This window comes from Macrobrachium nipponense, chromosome 46 (assembly GCF_015104395.2).
Source record: "Macrobrachium nipponense isolate FS-2020 chromosome 46, ASM1510439v2, whole genome shotgun sequence".
Classification (NCBI taxonomy): domain Eukaryota; kingdom Metazoa; phylum Arthropoda; class Malacostraca; order Decapoda; family Palaemonidae; genus Macrobrachium; species Macrobrachium nipponense.
The window spans coordinates 34963343-34990290 of NC_061106.1; the positions used below are offsets into that span (position 1 = coordinate 34963343).

Here is a 26948-nt window from a genome sequence, read left to right on the forward strand (position 1 = left end):
TGTTTAATGTCTTTAAAGAGATAAGCTGCTTTACTCGCTATCTGATTCCCAACTGCAAGAGCCTTTTGATCTATTTTCTCAGTTTGGCATGATAATTGTTATCACACGAGTTGAACTGGTCTTTTTAAAGCTTCTATAGTCAATTTTAGGGCAAGAAACTGTTCATGCTATTGGTGAATTGCAGAATAACTATAGCTTCAAGTATAGTTATGTAATAAGAAAACGATAAGTCTTTTTATGTCTCAATCATTTGCGAGGATGGAAAGTATATGTTACCGTTTTTACTTGAGGTTTTTCGCATCCCTTGGACATATTCTTGGGCGGTTTCTCATGGAGGAGGAAGAGGAGGAGGAGGAGGATTTACTTTGTTACCAACTTAATAGTTCGGGTTTAGCTAAGGAATAAATGAACTTGAGACAATTTCTGTATGATGTACCTGCTGATACAAAGTAAGTCATTCGAGGGGTCGAGAAGCAACAATACAACTAAACGACTTCCAGACGGCCGTACTGTTCACTAATAATAATAATAATAATAATAATAAAACGACTAAATTACAAACTAAACGACCCCCAGACTCCCATACTGTTCAGTGAAATAATAATAATGATAATAATAATAATAATAATAATAATAAAACGACTACACTACAAAGTAACGACATCCAGACGGCCACACTACTCAGTGAAATAATAATAATAATGGAAATAATGATAAAGATAAAAGATAAGGGTCTGAAACAGTTATGCTGGCACGTGCCGCTGCTATTAAGGCAGATCTTCTTTGGTGATTTAGAGCCCAGAAAGGGGAGAGGTCACCGAGACTATCTAGACAGCAGCGGTCGGACCCTGAATGTCAGCTGTAAAAGATGCACGAGCAGCCTCTCCTCCGATCTCTCATTCGGCAAACTTGCGTCTAGTAGTCGCCTACGACAGGCTGTTATGATGAGAGTTTCTCCCATGACGTGTATGAGTGCACTCGGATTGAATGAATTCGTAGGTACTGAGGAGAAAGAAGGTACGTCTCGGAAGAATGCGTTGCACAAATGCATTTTGCCTGTGATAGGCGCAGTTCTCTTTTCGCTTTTAATTGCTGGCAACGATCGATTTCCCGCCTATAGATAGGGTGATCTTTGTGCCATGATCTTCTTATGAGTGAAAGTGACATGGGACGTAAGAAGACAGTGTATGGTTGTTGATTGTTAATTGCTTTCTATTGGTGATCTTATGTATAGTCAAAATCAAGGAATACAGAATAACCGATGTCGATTTTGGAACTACGTTCCTTGAGCCTCCAAACTCGAAGTTTCTTAGAGAGAGAGAGAGAGAGAGAGAGAGAGATTTATAAAGCAACACGATCCCGAAAGATAAATGATCAGTGTGAATCATACTCAAATGACATAGAAATGACGTAGATTGAAAGGACGGTTGTAAAATTAGGTTCGTGATATCACTTTAATCAATCTGATTTTAGTACTGACGTTTGTGCGCAATGTTCTTCAATATTTTACTTTGGGCTTTTGTTTTATTTAAATTTCACAGTTTATTTTAGCTTCGGGTTTGGAAGTCTGAAACTCCACTCTTACGGTGGCATTTTCTGACCTTCATGGACATGTTGGCGAAAATTCCATAATTGATGTTGATTTTTTTTTTTTTTTTTTACCTCGCCTACTTGAATGTGGTCTGTGTTCTCTGTAATACGTAACCAATCGTCATTGTTTTGACAGACGGGTAACCTTTAGAACTAATATATGTGGCTTCTTTTCCATTGTCTCGGTTTCCTTTTTTTTCGTTAAGTGTGTGCGAGAGAGAGAGAGAGAGCCGAAGAGAAGAGAGAGAGAGAGAGAGAGAGAGAGAGAGAGAGAGAGAGAGAGAGAGAGAGAGAGAGAGAGATATTGGTAAGTTAAACACACACACACACACACACACACACACACACACAGCACCACAAGATATGAAAATCTTGCTTAACAGAATGCAATGTTATATCTAGAGATGTGATTCAAAATAATAGAAAGAAAAAGATTCATATGATATATATATATATATATATAATAAATTTATTTATATATATATCATATGAATCTTTTTCTTTCTATTATTTTGAATCACATCTCTAGATACAATATGTTGCATTATGTTAAGAAAGATTTTCATACCTTGTGGTGCTTTGCCCTCTGTGTGTGTGTATGTATGTACTCAATATATATATATATTATAATAATATATATATATATAATATAATATTAATATATATATATATATATATATATATATATATATATAGATAAATACATAACTAACATTACATACATATCATACATACATACATACATACATACATACATACATACATACATACATATATATATAATAGAATATATGTTATTTATTATTATATATATAACAATACATATACATATATGTAAAATTATTTATGTGCATTTCGAAATTTGAAAACGGTGGCTTCGTAGAAAAGTTAGTGTTCTCTTTTTATTTATGCATTTTAACCTTTTGAAGCTCAGCTTTTATATACAGAAAATAATTTTGAGGTAGGGGAGCGGACGCAAGGGTGTAGCCTTTCCTCGTGCCCTGAAATTTGAGTTCCAGCATCGCGAATATGAGGCTGGAGAGCCAGTGGAGATTTATCCGGTTCAGCAGACGTCATTAAAGGCAGATACGCTGGAACCTCGTCAGATCCTGGTTAATTGAAAGTGTTTTGTCTCCTTATTACCGGGTTATCAGGTGTTGTCGAATGCGGTTTTTTGTTATTATTGATTTTTTTTTTACCGCGATCATTTTTCCGTCGAACGGCATTTGAATAACAGTCCTGTGGAGTTCTTGGAAACACAGATCCAACAGACTGTACCCGGAAATGTACTCTTGCCATTAATTGTTGTTTTCGAGTTATTGTGTGTCGCCCGGCAGGTTGGCAACAGAAACCCCTGGATCTCCAGGAAAAAGTTATAATAGAAATAAAAATATTGGTCTTTGTACTCTACGGCTTATCGCCGTTGTTCTCTATGATGGCTGTTATCGACGAGACTCATTTGTTTTTATCTAGTTTCCTTTTGGCCTGCTCTTTTGTTTCTGGCATTTTTTATGTACAGATTCTTTTTTTTCGCGCAGGTCAGTCAAGAGCGATTATTAGGCTTGCAAATATTGTTTCCTCTTGAATACCTTTAACTCCTTGTTAGTTAGTGTTTTATTTTTTTCTCTTTTATTCTTCGCAACAATTAAAATGTTTCAATACTCCAAGGTAAACATGATTATTTTTTAAAAACGACTTTTGTGCGGAATAGAAGAAAGCAAAAACAAAATATCGTGACGTCGACCTAGAATCTAGGTTGCTCCCTCAATAGCACTTCTTCGTTTGAGTATTGTTTGTGATTTTTAGACTCTGTCGCAGAATTGGGAATTTTCTTTTCACCCCTTTTGAAGTGCCGCTGTTCCCAATGGATGATGACTCATTGGCGAAGGACCGGAACTATATATGCATAAACTGTGATACTTGTGGGATCGCGGAATGCAGGCAGCATCTTTTAGCATCTCGTCACCAAGCCTCCGTAGTGGATTAGTGCCTTCAGTGCACCTCATGCGGTGCACTGCAGGCATTACTGTAGGTTCTTCGCAACGTCCCTTCGGCCCATGGCTGCAGCCCCTGTCACTCCTATTACTCTACCTCCGTTTATATTGTCTTTCTTCCATTTTACTTTCCACCATCTCCTACCAATTGTTTGATAATGCAATTGTTTTCCTCTTGTTACACATTCCAAAGTTATTTACTGAAAATATCCGTTTCGTCGCCGAATCACCTCATAGGTCCCAGCGCTAACCCTTTGGCCCAAGTTCTATATTCTGTACCAATTAGTGAATATAATTTTTCGTTTTGAGACGTGCGTTAATTTTGATTTTTTGATATCGGCTCTCTCTCTCTCTCTCTCTCTCTCTCTCTCTCTCTCTCTCTCTCTCTCTCTCTCTCTCTCTCTCTCTTTTTATGTATAAATGGAGATAAGCTGTTATGCCGGTATGTTTTGTATTTAAGATGGTGCCTGCTCCAACTTAAGGACTAAGCCTTCGAGAGCAGTTGTTATAGTGGGTGTGGAACACCGCTACTCCAAGGTTACCGTTTAGTCCAGGTGGTTGTCAAAGACCTCTGCACAGGACTCTCTCTTGCTTGCGCAAGAGAGAGAGAGAGAGAGTTCATACGCCTTTACCTACGGAGTTTGTTAAAAACATGAGTTGACAACTTCCATTTCCCATTAAACTTAAGCCCACCACAGTCGACTAATAGCTGGATGCCTTGGTTTTCTGCTCTGATACACTTCCACATCTTTGGATTTTCCTAGAAACGGGTTCACGGGACTTCCCCTTGAGCACCCTCCCCCTCCCCCCCTAACGCTCCCCGTTGGTGTTCTATGTAATAAGGTAGATTATACGCCATAAAATGAAGTTATTTATACGAATATATTTTGGATTTTACGGGGTCGGTTGCTACATCGTTAATACATAAGTCAGTCAATATCTTTCTCTTAAGTAGAGAGAAATTTGTATTGAACTTCATATTACAGTAGTGTGTCCCGTTCGTTTCTTGATTTTCCAAAGAAAACGTCAATAGGGTGGCGCACTGTAGGCACCACTTTTAAGTTCTTCGTAGCTTCCCTTCGGCCACAGCTGCGGTCCCTTTCATTCCATTTACCGTACTTCCGTTCATGGTCTCTTGGCCTTTGGGTCGAATTCTATATCCTGTTCTTTTCTCTCAGTTTCATCAGCTGTTAATAATCTCAGATAATCTCACATTCTTAGGTCGCTTCCCCAACGGACATCGAGAACAATGACTGTGTCCTTTTGGGTAATTTGGAGTAAAAAAACGATAGGGTGATAACGTTAGAGTGCTCCCTCTGTTTTAACGTCGAGGGAGAAACTGGTTGCAACCAGTTCTTCGGGATGATCGGTGATCAACCCCCTCCTTCAGATGCCTGCAAGCGATTGCAAGGGAATTTTCCCTTTGGGAACGGTATATTTGTATTTGGGTGGGGGGGGGGGGGTTAGGAGGTGCATGGAATGCTTTAAAAGGATGATGATGGGTGGGGATTATTCGCATGTTCGCTTATGAGGACATTTCGATAATTCTTGTAATTTGTTATCTCTCTCTCTCCTCTCTCCTCTCCCTCTCTGTCTCCTCTCTCTCTCTCTCTCCGGTTTTTAGCAAGTCACTAGGGGTCGGTTGACTGGCTCCACGGCCTGTGTTTTGACCCAGGCAAAAACACTGGTATCATTAACAGTTGGGTGTAGTGTGTGTGTGTGTGTGTGTGTATATATATATATATATATATATATATATATATATATATATATATATATATATATATATATATATATATAGTGTGTGTGGCGCGCGCAAGTATATATACGCGCGCGCGCGCACACACATCACACACACAACACACACACACATATATATATATATATATATATATATATATATATATATATATATATAGATTCAATTTATTAAAACAAGTGATATTAAGAGGATTAGAATGCATTGGGTTATTTTAATTTCGTATCATAGTTGTCGTTGTGTCTACTTTAATTTTAAAACTGCTTTATCAAGGCTCCATACTCTTGACACCCCTCTAAGGGCATAGTGCCGTCAGTTTACCTCATGCGGTGCACTGTAGGCATTACTTGAGGATCTTTGCAGCATCCCTTCGGCCCCTAAATGCAACCTCTTTCATTCCTTTTACTGTACCTCCGTTCATAATCTCTCTCTTCCATCTTACCCTCCACCCTCTCTTAACTATTGTTTCATAGTGCAACTGCGAGATTTTCCACCTGTTAAACCTTTTTAACCTTTCTACTCTCAATTTCCGTTTCATCGCTGAATGACCTCATAGGCCCCAGCGGTTGGACTTTGTCTTAAATGTTATATTCTAATCTATACACTGACGCTGAACCCCCCATTAACAGGTAACTGTTACTGGTTGCGTCAGTGAGTTGTGCTAAACGTTTCTACCTTGGCACTGCTCTCGTAAGGGTACCAGTGATTTAGGTCAATATTACATCTTGCCTTGGCAGAGGAGCCTTCGAGGGAAGTGGAGTGGACCCTTTGGAGGAAAGGCTCATGTAAATAACGGCTGGTGCTCTTCCATGGAATGTCAGCATCAACTCCAGAATTATACTGAAAATGAACCACAGTCGTATGAAACAAGCCCCAAAAAATGGGCCATCGACTCGAAATTCAAGCTTCCACAAAATGTTAAGGTGTTTATTCGAAACAAGTAACAGAAGGTAATGGGCAGTACAGAAAGATGAGATGAGTTATTAGGAACACATAAATTAACAAAATAAATAAAAAAGTACGTTAGATATTAGAGTACAAGTTGAATTGTATTAGGTTAGTAATACAGTTCAACTTTTATTTGAATATCATCGTACATGCAGTAAGTGCATGAAGTATAAACTGAAAAAGAAATGTGGTGTTGATAGGTTAAATCTTACAACTCTGTCAAGATGAGACGGAGGATCGCTACGTGTTTTTCGAAAAAAATGTAATGCGCCATCACAGGACTTGTACCTTCTGGAAGGTAAGGTAAGCCCTCATTAAAGAGCAAGTAAGATTACACACCTCACTTCATGCTCCAGATATGACCAAGTACAATCTTAGTTCAGGAAGTTGATATGAAGAAGTTGATCTAAAGGATACTGTAATGTTTCTTGTAACAACCGAAAGAGTCATGGAGAAATATCAGTAATATTGTCTCTCCAAAAAAGTCAGCAGTATTTGTCAAGTTGATTACTGTAGAAAACAGACTCGTGGTCGTCTTTATATTTTACTAAGTGGAAGTGTGAGAAAGTCCTCATTCTTATAAAAAAATTAGGGCAAGAGACAGTTCGTCTTACGTTCCGTAGTTGACTCTGTGATTATTGAAGAGGGTCTCTCTCTCTCTCTCTCTCTCTCTCTCTCTCTCTCTCTCTCTCTCTCTCTCTCTCTCTCTCTCTCTCTCTCTCTCTCTCTCTCTCTCTCTCTCTCCGCAATTGCCGAGATTTAATCGTTATATGGTGATGGTATGTGTACCTCCTCGTGGAAATATGTCAAGGTGACAGGTGGACGGACGTAGAGCGAACCAGACGGCAGCCTCATTTCCTTTTCTTCGGTATTTGGTGTTCCTGATTTCCTAGCCTTAATGAGATGCGGTTTTGGCCAACTGTGGTTAGCTGGAGGAGAGTTTCCTTGCATGAAGGAGTATGGAACACTCTCTGTCTCTCACTCTCTCTCTCTCACAGGCTTCGCGCTGGCATTGCATCGCACTGGCATTGCATCGCACCATCAACTTCAGGTTGTTATTGCCAGCACGTGTACTCTTCAAACAGTGAAACCTGAAGCGCTCTCTCTCTCTCTCTCTCTCTCTCTCTCTCTCTCTCTCTCTCTCTCTCTCTCTCTCTCTCTGTATGGTGTACTTCCTCTTCCCTTTTGTATATCATGCTGGTGTCCATGTGAGCGCGTCCATAGTAAATGGAATGCTACAATTTCTTGGTAGTCTGATTTTGTTATGCAACCAAAGTTCAAACATTATTGTTCCGCCGGTGCTCGTTTTTGTTTGAGAGTAGTCATCAAAAGGGATATTTTCGTGGAATTGTTTAGTACAGTGTTAGAATGGTCAAAGGCAAGTTTTTAGTAAGCCTTTTATTTGGGCGTGTTATTGCTTTATTTTGATTGCGAATGATATTCTTGGAAACTGCGCTGTTCCTTGAAATAGAATAATAAACTTTAAATTCAGGGAAATCAATAGGGGAAACGTGTTCCCTGTTCTGTGCGTAGCGTCGAGTTTTGGTTTCAATTTTTATAAAAATGCCCCGTGTATATTCCATGAGAGGGGGACACTGGGTAGAACATTTACTTCTAAGAACGTGAACTTGGTACCATTTGCTGTGTTACATGATGCTGTGACAGGGTCTAGGGATAGTTTCAAATATTGTTGTTTTGACGCGACCCTGTGGAGAGCTGTGAAATACCCAGCAAGTAAGAGGCATTTCAGAATAATTGGTCGGTACTTGCAGGGATGGCGGGAAATATCACGTAGATAATTTCATCTTGGAGACCATCCCTTTTGAATAGTGTGCTTTTTGACCGAGTAGTGCAACCCACAACAGTCAACTACCTATAGGTACCATTAACTGCTTAAGACAACAGTTGTCCTTCTCCTTCAGGTTCGAGAATCAAACATGGGGTCCCTCGGGTTGAGAGAGAGAGAGAGATAGAGAGAGAGAGAGAGAGAGAGAGAGAGAGAGAGAGAGAGAGAGAGAGAGAGAGAGAGAGAATCCCTGGTACTTCTACTGTGCATCTATTGTTTTTCACTTTATCTTTTTTTTTTTTACCAAAGTGTTACGGGCTGCTCTGTGAGCAAGAGCCCGTGCTGACACAAGGTCAGCTTAATCAAAAACAACCACCACCAAAGTGTTGGTGTATGAGAAAGGAAGTTTCCCCCAGGGTTGCCTTTATTATCATCCCCCCTCCCAACAAAACCACAGGGGTCTTCTTTGCTCCTCTGCCTCCCATCAAAAACTGTAAGAGGATACAGAAGCGACCATTCATGGGTGATCTACTTTAACTTTGATATATCGATTTTGGTCGGAGTAGGTTCGCATGGGGGTACCTTGCACTCTCTCTCTCTCTCTCTCTCTCTCTCTCTCTCTCTCTCTCTCTCTCTCTCTCTAACCAGCGCACTTCTTGTTTTCAGCGTTACTTTGTTATCTCTTACTTTTTTTCTGCCCACATTTATTTTTTGTCTTCTGTATAGTGTTGGGTAGTATTTTTTTAAATTGTTTTTTCTCTTTTTACTCTTAATTAGGTCTTAACTTGTAAGTTTTCCTTGAGTCCTTTGCGATTTGATATAAATTTTCGTTTCTCTCTCTCTCTCTCTCTCTCTCTCTCTCTCTCTCTCTCTCTCTCTCTCTCTCTCTCTCTCTCTCTCTCCTTGGTAGAATGCAGTAATTTTCCTGATAGGTATTTAACCTACTGCATTAACTACAGTGGTTATTCTTTCTCTCGTTTTATGTTCGTGTTCAAAGTATTTAGCAGTTTATAAGTTTTTTTAATTTCCTTCATTATTATTGTTGCAAATATCGACGTGGAATTAGCCAAGAATGCCTTAATTAGTCTGATCATGTTTTTTTTAAAGTGCTTATGCGAAATTATCAGTGAAAACATCAAACAAACAAACAAAAACAAACGACTGATCAGAGACAGCACACCTTCTCCAGGGCTGAGCAACAACCCCCCCCCCCCCCCCCCCCCCCCCCCCCCCCCCCCCCCCCCCCCCCCTCCTCCTTACCTTCCACATCTCACCTCCCATGTCCCCAAGGTCCTTTTCCAGATCCGGGTCTCTCCCATAATCGTATCACTTCACTGGCAGTCACGAGTCTCACCTGTGCTGCAAATTTCGTCATAAATCGACTCGTGGCTGCTTGCCTTATCTTTCTAATTAACAGAAGAACCTTTCGAACCAAGAGCATAACCTCATTGTCGGTGATAATAAATGAAATTCGTAAGAATAATTTAACGAAGCTAGATTTTGAAGTTAACACGGATGGAAATCGATATTCCTGGATGTGGAAGGATTTTTATGTAGTCGAGTGTGTCCAGTCATAATTTCACGGAATTAGACTGTCTTATTTTTCAAAGGGTGTTCGGGAGAGACTTCCTAAAGGTCATATAAGAATCAGGTTTAAATGTAAACACTCGGCGGCAGCGTAATTTTGACGAGTTCCTACATTGAAAAGTGTTGCACGTCATTATTCTTTTTTGTATTACAAATGAATTTTTCTATTTCCAATTAATACAAATTAAAGTTCGATTTCCAATTAATACAAATTAAAGTTCGATTTCCAATTAATACAAATTAAAGTTCGAGTTCCAAGTAATACAAATTAAAGTTCGATTTCCAATTAATACAAATTAAAGTTCGATTTCCAAGTAATACAAATTAAAGTTCGATTTCCAAGTAATACAAATTAAACTTCGATTTCCAAGTCGAGTAATACAAATGAATTTTCGATTTCCAAGTAATACAAATTAAACTTCGATTTCCAAGTCGAGTAATACAAATGAATTTTCGATTTCCTAGCACTACAATTTAAAGCTCGATTTCCCAGTCAACATTTTTTTTCCCCTTTTTTCAGGAAACGTGTTTTCATTACTATTGGAGCATTATTTTTGCTGATCTTTAAATTCTGAACTTGCGGATGGAGTGGAGAAATGGGTCATGGCCCAAAGGTTCAGTTGGACCTGTTGACATCAAACATTTTGTTTATATATTTTTTAATGGAAATCATGACGTGAACATAATTAGAAACCGTTTGGCATTTTACTATTTTTGGAAGATTCCCTTTAGTTACTCTAGAGTTATCTCTTCTAGCTTGACTTAAAGAAATAGAGTAGCTGAAGGACGTTCATATATTATTATTATTATTATTATTATAATGAAGAGTTCTGAAATGTGTACATTTGGAAGGAAACGATGATCACTGACATAGTTTTGTTCCTTAAAGAAGTAAACCTTTTCTGTTACATTTATAGCAAAGGATATCGGTCAGGAAACTAATAAAAATATAAGTGAAGTGAGGAAGAAATAATGGACGAAAATGAGAAAAAGATAATGGACTAAATATTACATATTGTTGGTGGAACAAAACTTGATGAAATGGTGACTCTTGGTAGAGAATGGAATGGAATAAAAAAAAAAAAGGGGGAGCTAATCGATTTCACGGATAATGAACGATGAGAAATGCAAGAGGAATTCCGCGAAGGGTGCCAACGAAAACAAGGAATGAAGAATAAAGCAGAAGAGCGAAGAAGGGACGTAACAGTGCCCAAGCTTTTGGGGGGGGGGGGGGTGGGGAGAGTACGTTGTAAGCGATTGTTCCTCTTGCGGGAGGATTAAGGCCAGGCCGCTCCACTCTTCCCTCCCAGTGTACCCTTCACAGGTACTATTCTAGGGTCTCCACTTTGCTCGAACCCTTTTTGTTGTGGTCACGTCATGTCCACTATAGTTATTACCTCCTCTTGCTGTCTTTTGTCGCCTTATTACCCGTCTTGACGTCGCCCTCCTTTTGCGGCGAACCCTTTTTCGATCAGCGGTGTATTGGAAGGGATGTTTTTGTTTCGTTTTCATCATTCATGCGTAGGTCATTCCTGTGGTGTTAGAACGTGTAGGATTTAATTCTCATTTCTTTAGTGTTCGGTTTATATATTCACAAACCTCAGTCACCGTTGGTTATTTGCCTGATAAAGTTCATTATCCATGTGATTGTCCATTGTCAATTGAGGACTTTGGGCTAGAGTATGTCATTTTGAAAATAACCCTCTGGTCACTATCTGCCAAGGTGAAGGTTTAGTTTTTATGCAGGTAAGGTTCTTCCCTCTGGGGACCTTGGAGGTATCATTAGTTAATACTGGAGAGGTCATGGACATTGGTGAATCTGAAGGAACGGAATTTATGAGTATTTGGAAGTATGTGTTGTTTTTGTAGTTGAACTATTTGGGTATTCTTGAGAATTTCTGCAGGCACTAAGTGGTGGGTATGTGGCCCATATACGTTGTAGAAGTATGGGGATTTTAGAGAGAGGTGTAGCCACAATCAGGAGCGGTGGTTATGAGAGCCATAGACTTGAGTAAAGGTATGGATGGAGTTTGAGACTTCCAATCCCAACTGGTACATTGGCATTTGGTACAGCTTTAATCGACTGGATGCCATCTTGTGATGGGGGAAATGTTTTAATCTGTGCAAGTTAGCACATTATAATTAAGACCGAAATTCAGTAGAGAAAGGGCCATTGGAAAGGAAGGTGAATGGTGTGGTGTATGTATCGAGGTTGGACATGCTACTGATGAGCCTCCTGTACGGGGGGGGGGGGATGGGGGGGGTGAAGGGGCTAATGTTTATGAAGCTTGACAGTTGCGAATTCACTTGACCTTGGGAATAATTTGCATTTAAGGGGAATTGCAATATTAAAGAATTAAAGGTATCTGCCTCGGCCCGGATTCGACTGTCAATTGATTTCAGTGCAGATGTATATTTCAGTCTGCTCATTTCCGCCATGATAGTTGATTGATCTTTACATTCGTAACGCTTGGCTAATATTAAAGTTGTTTCACATTTAAGTAATATTGTGACTCTCTCTCTCTCTCTCTCTCTCTCTCTCTCTCTCTCTCTCTCTCTATCTCTCTCATATATATATCTAATTATATATATCTATATATATATATATATATATATATATAATATAATATATATATATCTATATATATATATATATATATATTATATATATATATATATATATCTATATATATATAATATTATATATTATATATTTATATAATATATATATATATTATATATATATATATATATATATATATAATATATATATATATATATATATATAGTGTGTGTGTGTGTGTGTGTGTGTGTGTGTGTGAATTGCTGTTTTCCCATTTTAATGCATTTTCATGGTTTCGTAAGCGATCTGTGTGTTCGTTACGTAAATAATCTTGGGTTCAGATCCACCATCATTTTGGCAACATTAACTCGCGTGGTTTCCGAGAATTGTATGATGCGTGCTGATTGTTTCTTCGAAGATGCGTTTCAACGCTCAACGGTAAAACAAAAAAGTGAGAAGGGGGTTTTAAATATTTCGGTGACTGCTTCATTTAAAGCTCGCAAAATTCGTAGTTTGTATTGTAATTAGCAAAAGAAGGTACCTGGAATATTGCGAAGGCAGAAGTTGATACATTCCAGTGCAGAGAAAACCAGTTACTAATGGCTGAAATGAGTAGCCATTTCCTTGAATAAAAAAAATGAGCAAGTTTTTCCTTAGAGTAATGGATTCGAACACTTACATTGTCAGTTTCTTGCGTCAGTTTGTTAGTTTATTTTTGTCTCTCGCTTTGTTACCATAGCTGGGAAACACATGGTGACATTTTGCGTTATTTTTCACTCCAACTTTCAGCTTTAGTTTGGGACTCTGTCTAGACCATAAAGTTCACATACGCTCACAACATTCTTTTCTTTTCTTTTTTGTCATATAGATTTTTTCGCCATTTTATATATATATATATATATATATATATATATATATATATATATATATATAAAATCTTTGTTCAGTTAGTCTTGCAGATAATGTTGGTTGGTAATCAGATATGGCTTGGTTATTGAGTTTGAACAGGAAAAACCAAATCAAATAACGTTAAATGCCGAGTGTTAAACAAGCTGCCATTTACCCCCTAGTAAGTCTCAGCTTCTGAGATGTGTTGCTGTTTCCAGAAAGTTCAACCTGTGGCGGAAAATTTCCGAGAGTATTCTAGTTTTTTTTGCTGCTGATTTCATGCTTAAGTAGCGATAAACATTGCCGTTGGTTAAAGCCATGCTTCTTCTTAGGAAGTATGGCCATTTCTTAAGACAAAATGGCTCTCTCTCTCTCTCTCTCTCTCTCTCTCTCTCTCTCTCTCTCTCTCTCTCTCTCTCTAAAGATAGAGATTTATGCGCTCTTTTGAAGTTTGGACAGAGTTAAGAGGTGGCCATCATAATATTTCATTTAAAAGTCTCCAGCAAGAGTGGGTCCATTAAGGGAACAGGTTTGGTCTGACGCATTACCCATTTTCTTTATGCAGTTAGTGATGGAATCATTGTTTGATGACGAAAAGTCTGCGTAACTTACATTTTTTATGTCCATTTATATTCGTGAAACTAAAATATCTTTTTTGTCTTTTTTTATTCGTATACCTTTAAAAATGTCGTGGCTGAATTTAGTCAGATGTAATTATGATTAAAGTATAGACAATATAGACAACGAAACACCATCGTCACAAACAGTCCTGTTTAAACATAACCATAAGATTGAACGACAAGTTACTTTTTGCTAAATGGGTAGATACATCCAACTGCTTATCACGTTTCGCGTCAGTGTTACGTTTCGTCTTATACAACAATAACAGCTGCAGAAGAGGGCCCGAGCTCTCTCTCTCTCTCTCTCTCTCTCTCTCTCTCTCTCTGTGTCATCCCCCTTGTCCTTGGTTGTCATGAAGTTTTAAAAGTGCCTTGTCTTAGTACCGGAATTTCCCTGGAGCATTCAAATGAGCACGACATTCGTTCGCCTGACCCAGAAACTCGCTCATCGTTTGAAAAATGCCGAAAGAAATGGAGGGAAACAAGTCATTGACGTACACTTTTAGTGTCTTGTTTTGTGCTTTCCCCAAGTGAAATGTTGCTTTTTTTTTTTTCTTTCTTTTTTTTGGGCACGTATTGAAGAAAAACTTTCCATTTGTTTTGAAGATCGTCAATGTTATCCATGCGTGTCATTTCCCATAGCTTTTCGTAAGAGAAGGCGAAAATGTTTGGAATAAGTGGTTGTGTTTCTCTTGGGTCGTTTTGATATTTGCCAAAACAATTTGTGATGTTAGTAATCTAAGTTGTTTCACTCTGAATTAGGTGCCTTTTATGAGTGATATATTTTAAGTGAAATATTTATATTTTTATATTCAGTTTTTGTAGAAACCTGAAAATCAAATATTTTGGACTTACTATAATATAAGAGGAAGGAAATTATGAATGAAAACAGGTCACCTTTTGATACGCTTGCGCAGTACCTGGTGGCGGAGGAGCATTAAATTACCCGAGATGGGGTGGGTGGGGAGGGTGGGGGTTGGTAGACCGCGGGGTGGTGAGTAAGGGTCAGAGGTCTTCTCCCTCTCCATGAGTCACTCGGTATTTACCTCAAGTTCACATAAGAGAGCATATCTCTCTGTCCCAGTGGACGTGTAACGATCGTGTATTCTGTACGTTCGTGTGCTAACAATGTAATATAAAGCTTTGTAATGTAAAAATAGTAAACTCGACAGTGTAAAACTGGAACTCCAGTGATTTCTAAAGGGCCGAGGACCTCGAGTGGAATGAAATTGTGTTAAGCAATTTTAGTGGTAATTCTCGTGTTGGGTGGTATTATAAAAAAAAAAATGAATGATAAGGACTATTGTTGCCGTAGTTTCCATTTCATTATGGTTATGTGAAGTATTCTGTGTGTTTTTTTTTTTAATACACATGAATTTTTTAGCGATTTCCGTCCAGCAATTTAGACATCTTGAATCTTATCCGCCCCCAATCTCATTCCCAAAACCAATAAATGCATTATATGAATTTCATAGAGATCTCCAAGAAGTTCTCTGCCTTCGTTGCCCTAATTATCCTAAGTACGTGCAAATGTTCTCTAACTTTTTCGACAAAGTTAATTGTCATCAGTTTAGCATGATCCACAAGTGCTTGTCCCCACTGTTATAGATATGTTCCTCACATAAATCTGTAAACAAACGCATGTTGAATTTTAACATTCTACCTTCGTTATTTATCAGTTTCCTTCCTATTGTAAAAGGACCTCAGGTTTGTATAGTTAGGAAAAATGCAATTTTGGACAAATTGTCATATTTTTCAGTTTAGTGGGTTGGTGTGAAAAACGGAAATGTTATATTGATCCGAGCTGTTAGATTTGCCTTTTCTGTCCGCCCATTTTGAACGGCCTCAAAACATCAGAAAACAAATCTTTTGAAATTGTAATCTTCTTCCGATCACAATGTCATCGAGATTGTTTATTGTTATGAATCTTGCTGCATAGTGAATTCCATTCGACGTAATTTTTGCGTCGCATTCCCGTCTCCTGTTCCATCTTCCCGCGTCGTCCACATATCGCTCCGTGATTGAGTCGTGATTGAGTCGAGACTGAATTTACTGGAAGACAAAATCATATGGTCGAGAGGCCTTTACCCTCTCTGACAGACTCTGGTAGGGGAGAGGAGAGAGAGAGAGAGAGAGAGAGAGAGAGAGAGAGAGGAGAGAGAGAGAGAGAGAGAGAGAGAGAGGAGAGAGGAGGGGGGGGTTGTGGAGTGGAGTGGTGGTTATCGGCCGAAGAGGGATTGTAAAGGGGGCATCATCGAGGTTGTCTGCGTGAGTGTCGTCGCAATTGGGTCATTTCCATAATGGTGGCTTCCAGGATAAGGGCAGGGGAACGTTGATTTTTGGAAGGGAGGATTAGTTTCCAGGTCTCCACACACAGTCATCTTCCACTTTGTTGTTTGTTTAGGTTTTATTCGGTTCATTTTATGCTCACTTTCTAAATGTCATTTAATCTTTTTAGTTCACCTTGGATCGGTGACCTGGCAGTCCGCAGGCACCGCTGTCATTTTCTCTGTGGTAAGGAGAACCTCTCTCTCTCTCTCTCTCTCTCTCTCTCACACACACATCTTGTGGTGGCTGATTTTTCGTTGTTTCACACACATGGTCACCCTTTACTTATGGGCATGATTTTCATGCTTTTCTGTACAAAGATGTTTTGCGCAACTATTTTGAAGATCTTGACTTTGTTTATAAGCCACAAATCGCGTCCTTAGCCTGCTTTAAGTATGATTAGTTTGTCGCTTAAAAATATGAGATATTCATCGGCCTTGTATGTTAAAATTTTTCTTGCTTTGAGCTGGATCTTGCCCTGCACAACGGACCGTTGCATATAATAGGCTACTTACTTTTTCTTACTGGAGTAACGAACCCCCGCTATTCAGAAGATGAACTCCATTCATATGGAACAAGCCCACCACAAGGGCCATTGACTTTCAAATTCAAGCTTTCAAAGAATGTGGTTTTAATTAGGAACGAGTAAGAGGAGGTGAAGGGAAATGCAGAAAGAAGAGATCTCACTAATGATAAAGATCAAGATAATCTGATTAGTTAATAAATAGATGAAACTATATAAAAATGCAAGGGTAGTAATGCATTGCATCTTCGTTTGAACTACTGGAGTTCCAGTTGCACGACATCCTCAGGAAGGCTGTTCCACAGTCCAGTGGTGTGAGGAATAAAGGACCTCAGGAATAGGAAGTTCGACAGTGAGGCATATTAATGCATTTTGGTGCTAACGAAAATTTATGCATAATGATTACAACATAGTTTTATACCACTCGCAATTCGAAGATGAAGATTGCGAGTATGATAAGAACTATAATAATGTTTTCGTTTCTGTAGACCAAACCCAGCGAAAAGAATGGCTTCGAAACGTTCAAATAGTATAAGTGGTTGCCCAGGGGTATCGGCTAATGAGTGGAATCGCTGGCCTTTGGGCTCGTAAAATGTAGGTGAAGGTTTTCACTACCTGGCAGATTGTCAGGCTGAACTTCCAGATCGGTTTTGTTAGTCTGATTGAAGCTGTTCGCCATTGATGTGACAGATGTTTAATTAGAAGTTTACAATTTTTTTTGCGATGCGGAAGCGTGTGGACTAACGACAACTTAATTACCGTATCTCATCCAAACTCAAGGGCAGGTAGAATAAGGTAAAGAGACAGTGTAGGACTCGACTCCGAATCATTCTCAGAGGAGAATGCCGTGTAAGGAAAAGTTTATAAAAAAAACTTTGTAGGAACATTGAGCGCTGATGAAAAGTGAATTGTGATAGGTCAAAATGAGTTTTAAGATGGAATACGACGCTTGATATCGCATGAATATTTTAAAAGTAATTTTTGCAATGTTATGAAAGATCTAGCTGGCTTTTCAAGTTCTTCAGGTACATATTTTGTAAAGGTACCGCGTTTGATTAAATTGAGAAAAGGGGTGGGGATGAGTTGTTAAACTATATTGTACTGAGTTTTATATGTGCATGGTTTTGTCTACATCAAAACTATCAGCTGGTTGCAACAAAAGATGCCCAAGAAATTGAGACGATACTTGACCTGTCCACTTCTTTGGCATCTTTAGCCATGCTGTTGATGGCTTGGCTTCATCACAATTTCCTTTTGCATTTATTAATCAAAGTCTTCCCGTGATATCTCAGAATAACTTGCCGAGTGTTAGTGAATCTTTTAGACCGCCACAAAAGAATTGCCTTCGTTTAAGGCTTTATTACCAAGGAGAGGAAAATAAATCATCTAAACCCGACAGCAGGTGGACTGGAAATGGATCAGCGTCAATCAAAATAGTAAGACAGTGGTCATTTTGCCGAGACGAATTGAGAGCTCTTTAAGTTGAATCGATGTGAATGAGAAAATACGGAAAGAAAATGAAACTAGTCGTGAATTGTCAAGAGTAATTGGGTGCTTTGATGTCAGTGACCTATGTGAGAGTTGATGCCATCGAGGAGGTGGTGGTGTTCGGAAATTGAGGGAAATTCGTGAAATTCGTGAAGTCATGAAAAGAACGAAGTGGAACGCGCGAAGTTTGGCGGCCAGGAAATGTTCGCGGTTCTCACGAACGCCCATCGGCTTGCCACCAGCCAGTTCCACGCCCGCTAAGGAACAGTCGGTTGATTGCTATGCCTGGAGGAATACTGCCAAGGACACTGGTAAGAATGCAGAGGAAGCTCGCTAATAATTAAGAGCCAGAAGGGGAAAACGAGACATTGTACGATTTGGTAGGCGTGATGGAGTTAATAAGTAAAACTACAGAGTAAAACCATTTACCATGAACTTGTTGTGGAAAAAAATGTAGTCCGAAATAGATTTGTAGTATTTGGCGTCCTCATTTTCTTGCATTTAATAACGATACGCAATTGATGGAACAAGGCTCGAAAATCTAGAAAAGGTCGATCAAATTGAACAGTGAATGGCGAGATGGCTTCAATTTTGAGTTAAGATTTGTTATCAAAAGTTTCGTGGAATATATATTTTTTCTCTGTGGGAGATTTAATGTGTAAGACAACAAAATTATACAAATTATTTTAGGCCATTACCGTATACTGATGGCCGAAATGTTTTTGGGTAATTGCCCTTTAACCAAATTGCTCTTGCAACCTCGTGTTTGACTCTCTTTGTATGTTGCTGAAGTTTTTGTTTTGCCTCTTTTTTTGGTGTTTTCGTGTAACAGTACCTTTAGTGACAGTTTGTTTGTGAAGAGCCCCTTACCCTCAAGGGCACATTGCGCATTGTAAATTTAAAAAGTTACTAGTTTTGTCCAAAGGAAAAACACGAAAGAAAAACTTGGGTAAATCTTCCTGTTTATGGCCGACTTTTGAGGTACTCTTGGGGGATGTTTCCTTCTCTTTTATTGCAGCGCACTGAGGTATCCATGCAATTCTGACTACTTATTCAGTGATAAAATTCTTTCACCATGTCACACAGTTCGTTACATTTGGCGTGACTGCTTTCTGGCCAAACTTTCATCGTTATGACTTTGTTTTTCAAACTTATTGCACATATTACTTTGATCTTGTGGTGTCATGGATAGAATTCATGCAGTGTAAGGTAAAATCGTTTAATTCATTATGATTAACAAAGATTGATAAATACCTGAATGGCTGAGAAACATGTGTTGGGAGATATAATCAGAGTCGGGAAGTTCTTCGTAAATTGTGCTGGGAAATCTGAGGATATCAGACACTGAGTAGTATTTTGCCTTGTTGTAATGGTCTTGAGATTTGTATGAATGGATGCTAAAAGACCAGATATGTCTTGATAGATTTCAGGTATTTTCTACAATATTTTTGTCATATATTGAGAGAGAGAGAGAGAGAGAATTCTCCATTGAATATTTTTTAATAATGACTACTAAGCTGTTCGTGTGCTTTACATACATATATACAATGAACATCCTTACAATATTCTTTTGACCATATGGTTTGTAGTGGCAACAACTATGAAATTTTTTAAATGTTGGTAAATAAAAAAAAATCACTAAAGAAAATAGTGAGGGTTTGTGTAGCGTCGCAGGTAATGGGAGTTTCATTAAGGCCAGTGCACCTTTTAGTTGCCAAGCAAACTCCATTAAAAGCTTCGTTATGAGTAATGTCAATAAAGGTTGATGCTGAAAGAAAACAACTAATGGAATGAGTAACGGAAAGTTTGCAAGGCGTTCTTTTCGGCTGTTGAACTTCCCACAAATTAGAATAGTTTTGATATATACTGGAACACATTTTACCAAAATTGTATTTATGGTCCTGTGGTCAGATTTTTGTCGTACTTGTTTTTCCCCTTCATCGAGGGTACATAAAGTCAAGCAGCAAATATACAGAAGTTTTTTTTATTTTTATTTGGTCAAACAGCAGAGTACAGTATTGTATTGTATATATATATATTTTTTTTTTTTCAAGCAGCGGAATATAGTACTAGATTTTTTTTTCTTGTTGTCAAACAGCAGAATACAGTACTTTTGTGTGTGTGTGTGTGCGAATACAGTACTAGGTTTTTTTCCTCTTATGAGTTGCTGCCTGCAGTTTCATTATATCTGTAATGTCAATTATAACCTCATAAGAGCAAACATATTTAATCATTCAGTGAACATGCTTTATATTGACTCTGAAATTAGTTTTTACACTTCGTACTCATTAGTTACTTAACCTTGATCACTTTGACCAACTATATTTTGGTGTGCAGTTTAACATTCAAAGTTTTTCTTATCTGTGGCCAAATTTTCATCCCAGTTATGTAGGCTAATTGCAATGTGGTGATTAATGTTGCTGTTTCGTTTCAGACCTGTGCCCAGACTGTGCAGCATATTACAGTAACCGGTCAGCATGTTACATGATGCTTGGAAAGTATCATGACGCACTCAACGATGCTCGAGAGGCCGTTCGTCTAGACACCACCTTCGTCAAGGTAAGGCCAAAACCAGTGCAGCAACCTTTAGAACAACCTTTGGACACTCATCCTCATTGAGGATTTCATCATGGGTCTTCAAGGTCAACATGTAACTTATCAAGAGGTCAACCAGTAACTGATCACTTTTGAGAGGGAGAGGGAGAGTGTGTTGAAATTAACCCTGAAACAATTTTATTTGTTTTTTTCATTTTATTTTATTTTTTCACTAACCACCCTTAATTTACTCATTTTTTGTGCTTTTGTACCACTTACCAATGAGCCTTATGAAGTCTGTCCTCTCTCTCTCCACAGAGAGAGAGAGAGAGACGAGAGAGAGAGAGAGAGAGAGAGAGAGAGAGAAGCTTGAAATTTTAAAATTTTAAAATGTTATTTTCTCGCATAGAAGTTAAATATTTACCATACTTATCAAGTTTAAAAAAAAAAAGGATGAAATGTTACTTGAAAGGAGGAAATATTATTATCAAAGTTAAAAAAAAAAAAAAGATTAAATGTTAGTGAACAGTAATAGCATTAATAATATTTGTTAGTGTAAGTGGCTGTAAATGTGACTTATTAAAAGGATATCATGTCTTAGAAAAATGAATGTAAAATAGTTTAACTGGAAAGACAAAGTTATTATAATTACAGAATTGCCTACCATTATTTTTTTGGGATGAATGTTACCTAATGATTAAGAAAGCTCATTTCTCCCCTCTTATATTCTCCACCAGGTGTGTTTTGCATGTTTTAGCTCTTGTCAGAGTCCTTGGTGCCTTTGTGTATAGGGGCCTGTTAGTACGTATTTCATTGTACTGTATATTTATTTTTCCTAGGATGTCTTCCCTGGAATCAAGGCAAAGAGCATAATGTTCTGTAGGAATTATTACTGTGTTAGCAGGATGTTGAATTTATAGAAGAAGCACACAATTTGTGTCGGCTGCATTGGTTGAAAGGGTGATTTTGAGAGAATGTAAATAAGGATTTTTGAGACTTGAACTAGGTCAGGTCACCAAATTGCCATTTCTCTCCTGCTCCAGGTCGTCCTTCTGTAATTATTCTTACCCTATAGTTATTCATACTGATTCTAGGGGTATCCTTTGTTAACGCTTTAGTTCTGAGACTTCTGTTCCCCTTTTGGTTCAGGAAAAGTGTATTGAGAAGTTAGTACAGGATGTAAACCTTATTTTTGGTGTTACAAGTTAAGTCTGAATGGGTTAGTTTTGAATTGGAGCGTTGTGCTGTGCTTTATCCTCATTTAGTCGAGGAAAGTTACCATGTAGAATTGTAGAGAAGTCTGTCGGCTTGATAAAGGCACTTGAGACCAGAGACGATCTTGCTTACTTAATAACGTCGATTAACTGCAAAAAATAAGTTTTAATTATTCATTATAATATACTTTATGAAGTTAGGGATTCAATTTTGTATTTAGATATGGTCATATTTTCCTTAAAAGTTGGTGCAGCAGAAGTGCAATTTGGTTTTGCCACTCACTATGTTAAGTATGCAGAATCGTTTCTGAAAATAAAGAGCAATCTTTTAGGTTTTTTGTTTTAAATCCTGGTCTTTGGGACCATATAGTGAATAGAAGCATACCTATAAATTTTAAAGTATTTATTTTTAGTGACTCCTTTTATATGGCTTTTGGACCCAGGCACAGGGGTCCCCACATGATGCGTCTGTTTCATTTGGGCTGAATTGAAGAGGTTTTATTCGCAAGGCTGTTTTTTGCTGCAAACGTATGAGAGCCTTTATTCCTGGATGGAAAGCAAATCGGGTGAGAATGTTTTGTGCGTCATGCAAGCAACCTTAAGATCATTTGGTTGAGCAGATTTTGTCTAGTTGCACTACCTACCATCCTCTTCTCGTTGTGGTAATCTATCTTTAACAGTAGGTAAGATTCATCCCAAACAATATATATTTTTGTAATAAAATTTATTAACAGTATATGGATACTTGCCCACTGTTAAAGCAGACCCCACCCCGCCTCCCCACAACTCAACTAAATGAGGATGAAAAACACCTGGTGGAGACACAGGTGTATTAAACTGTCATTCAGTCTTATGTTTGAATCCCGACTTGCCTCTTGGCACGGAGATACAAGCTATCTTTAACAGTAGGTAAGTATCCAAATAATAAATTTTATATTATGAAAATCTCTATTTTTTCTTTAAAACTAATTTATAATCAATTTTCAGGGGTACCTCCGTGTGGCAAAGTGTAACATAGCATTAGGAGATGCAAATGCTGCATTATCAGTTCTACGGCAAGCAGGAGAGCTTGAACCCAACAACAGGAGTGTACGGGATGAAATGAATAATGCTCAGGCGCTCTTAAGGTGTATAGACGAAGTGAATAAAGCAACTGAAAAAGCTGACTACAGAACAGTTAGTATTTTGTATATTATTCGTTATTCATAGAGATTTCCATTCATAGTCACACGCTGTAGTGTACACACAATAATAGTAATTTTAGACGCATTTTGGTGCATGATTTTCCTCAGAAGTAGAGCTCTGGACAGTGATAGGTGTTAAAAAAAATTACTTTTCAGGAATTTTATTAATAGTTTGATGAGGTTTTATGTAGGTTAATCGCTCTTCATCACTGCCAACTAAAATGGTATACCATTCTCAGTTGGTGGAAAGCATGGATTGAACATCACAGCAATTGGCAGAAATTCTGAAAAACCTACAGGTTCAAATAATTAAGAACCCGATTGGTTGGATATTGCACAATAGTGCAACTGTGCCCTGTATTCACAAAGTTAAAAAATTTGTTTGTTTATTTTCATGTGGATACTTCAATGTACTTATGCAGTATTTTGTTGTTTTGAACACAATACACTTGGAGAGGTGAATTACATCTGAGCAAAATTATTATTGTATTTGGGATAGAATACCCATAGCCTACAATAGTCAGGTAAACAAACATCCACATACACTTGGGCTTCAGTAGTGTATTGGAGAAAATTAATTTGATCTCTTAGGGGTGTTTTGTGAGTTAGGCATATTATTTTGCTGCAGATATTTATGGTAGCATGTCCTTGAATATTGTACTGGTGTGTTACTTGAACTAATCAGCTAGTATTAATAGCTTTATTTTAGCCGTTTTTAGACTACTAAATTTTAAGTGAGGTTCAATAACAACATGGGTTTTCATTTCATTTCAGGCTATATTCCATTTAGATCGAGCGTTAGATCAGGCTGTTGGCTGCAGGAGCCTTAAAATTACCAAAGCTGAATATTTAGTTTTTCTACAACGTTTCGCAGATGCGCAAGAAATGGTCAAGTAAGTGACTTGGGAGCCTTAACCTTTGAATACTCTCCTTATTGCATAGAAAATTTATGTAGTACTATATAAATCTGCCTTATTAAAGATTGACTTTGTACTGTACATATAGTGTACGTATACAGTTCCCAATTCTCATAATCAGAAAAGCAACTGTATTTTTACAGACAGTTTTCAAATGCCACTGAACTAGAATCTGTTATTGATTAGATATTTTGTGATCAATTATTTGTCGTATGTATTGTCAACTCCTTATTAGCTTTTCAACACACTGGTACATTTTACCCTTAAGTTTAGATGTGTAGAAATTTTGAAAGTGAACTTAATAAAATTTTATCTTTTCAGTGAGATTCTGCAGTTTGACAGTGGAAATGCTGATGCCATATATGTCAGGGGAATGTGCTTATACTATCAGGATAATCCAGAAGCAGCATTCAATCACTTCCAACATGTTTTACGATTAGCACCTGATCACCAAAAGGCTCGTGATATTTACAAGGTTTGTTCAACTGTTATATTTCTTTTTATCGTATCTTTGAAATTCTAGCAAGCATGAGGCTTCTTTTCCTTAATTTTTAAAAATGATGTAGATTTATGAAGTTTGTATACGTATATAAATGGTACAGCAATATCATATTTTGTCCCTTTCTGATATTTCCTGTTGTACTGTAACACTCAGGGAAGGAAATTACTTTCATTCCTGCCTATGAAATCTCTGAACGATGTCTATTTTTAATATAAAGAAAAAGCATGAATTACTGGAAAATGTTGTGCATGTAACATCACATATTCAATGTTAAACAAAGGAACTTGCCTGAAAAAAGGATGGACTTAAACGATTGTTTTCGCGCAATATTATATTTTTGTTACAAGCAGGACATTGCTTACTTTGGATGTACCATAGACATTGCTTACTTTGGATGAACCATAGACATTTCAATATTTTATGTGTAGAGACTAGATTTATTTATTTATTTTTTTTTTTTTTTTTCCTCCCAGTTTAAGGTAAAGATTTGATGAAGCTCATTCAGACTGTAGCATTAAGTGGTAGTTGTTTCAGATAATGCCATGAGCTTATAATAATTTGTGGCTTGCCGACATTCTTCCTATAAGATCATGGAGAGTGTGCGATTGCCACATACAGAAACAATTATAATTATGGTTACATGTTTAATATGTGTGTGTGTGTGTGTGTATACATCCATATTGATCAGATCTTCTTCTCTGTAAGTGGTAAAGTTTGTGAATGACCTTGGTATTTCAGTACCAGTAATACAACTAGACCACATTTCCAAGTCACCTTGTGAAAAATAGTTGAATGTTTTGTTATAGTGGTTAGGGATGAACTTTAATTAGCGGAGCATAATTTATAATTTATTGTGATCATTCCCATTATTTACTTAATTTACCAATTATTTGCTTAATTTTAAAACAATGAAAAGTGGTTAAATTCAGTGATTGAAAGGTCGTCTGATACGTGGAAATACTATATGCTATATGTATTGTTTTACTTTATTCAATATAGTCCACACTGATAATTGTTTGTGTTTTAAAAAGCAAACATTCTCACTGGTTATAAGTAAAAAAAATTTTAATTTCAATGAGTCCAATAAAAAATTTAGCAATTTCCTTAGCATACCAGTTTGCAAATAGTAGTGTGCTGACCAGGTGTATCACCTTAGGTGCTCTCAAAGCAGGCAATTGCAAGTAGGTCTGATAGTTTGTGCAATAGCCTGGGAATGAATCATTTTAAAGTTTGCCTTAAGCAGTGTATCCAAAACAGTTTCAAGTCAGTGAGTGGTAAAAACTAACATATATTTGCAGAACAGGTTATATTATAACAGCACAAAGTTCATCACATTCATCAGTTACTATCATCACAAGTACATTCTTAAGGTACTGCAAGAGGGATAGTTGTATTTCAGTGGTTCTTGGAATTACTTATTTTCCATGTATTTTGAAGTTGATACCTTTCTGTATTAGTAATCACCAGATTACTAAATTGTATATACAGCAGTGATATGACACTATAAATCAATCCCAGCAGTATTCACCTGCATACTACTTCTAGTGTCCTTATTCCAGTCATTATTTGGAATTAAGTCACGCCAGTTTGATTACAAATGAAAATCCAATCTCAACTTTTTCTAAATATTTTTTAGTCTTTGCAATTCAACCTTGTTTTGTGTTTTGCAAGTATTGTAGTATTTTTTTATTTTGTAAAATTTACCGTACTGTTACCAATAGGTGAATTTTCAGTTGTACATTTTAAATTTCCTGGTGTACTTTTGAAATTAAAAGAAGCTTTAGTGATAAATTTTTAATCCTATGTCTTAATTGGTTACAAATTGAAAACATTAAATATACATACAATAATCAGTCAGCAAAAAATGAATAAAAAACCCTATGTAGCTTTCATGAATAGTATTAACTGTAAGTGGAACACAAATTGAGAGTGAAGAATGAAGTTATCCATCCATAAAATGTGCTGCATAACCCTCTACAGTAATATCTTTCTTTTTTTTTCTACAGAAAGCAAAGAGTTTAAAGCTGAAGAAAGAGGAAGGAAATGAGGCTTTCAAAAGAGGAAGCTTCCAAGAGGCATTTAATCTCTACACAGATGCTCTTGCTATTGACCCCCTCAATAAAAATACAAATGCCAAACTATATTTCAACAGGGCAACTGTTGGTTCAAAGGTAATTGATTTTGTTACATTTGTCATGGAAATGGCTAATATACAAGGTGTTGTTAACAAAGTCATGGTGCAATTTAAAATACTTGGAGCTTCGTAACTCTATGTACATGATAGAATTAATCTGTAAAAAGAATAAGAAAGCTTTGTTGAGTTTTGTTGTTTTATTATGTTTTCTATCAAATGCTATCACAATTCAAACTTAAAAATGACTTCTTTTTCAGAACTGCTGTTGACCATGGCTTCACTAGTAGTTAAAGTAAACTGCATGCTTTGGTTGGTTGGCTGAACTAAAAATCTGTCGCTGTCCAAAGAAGGCTTACAACCTAGTACAATAAAGAAGTACCACAGGCAT

The 26948-nt window shown here is 37.4% G+C and overlaps 1 protein-coding gene across 4 annotated transcripts in view; it reads left to right on the forward strand.

Moving 5' to 3' along the window:
* Positions 1–26948, forward strand: part of LOC135214892 (serine-rich adhesin for platelets-like) — a 116321-nt gene that overhangs the window by 82385 nt on the left and 6988 nt on the right. For all 4 annotated transcript variants that reach the window (XM_064249337.1, XM_064249336.1, XM_064249338.1 and 1 more), the window contains 5 exons: positions 20509–20633; positions 22811–22999; positions 23782–23900; positions 24246–24399; positions 26433–26597. In XM_064249337.1, coding sequence (XP_064105407.1) covers positions 20509–20633; positions 22811–22999; positions 23782–23900; positions 24246–24399; positions 26433–26597 — 752 coding nt within the window. The remainder of the gene's footprint in view (positions 1–20508; positions 20634–22810; positions 23000–23781; positions 23901–24245; positions 24400–26432; positions 26598–26948) is intronic.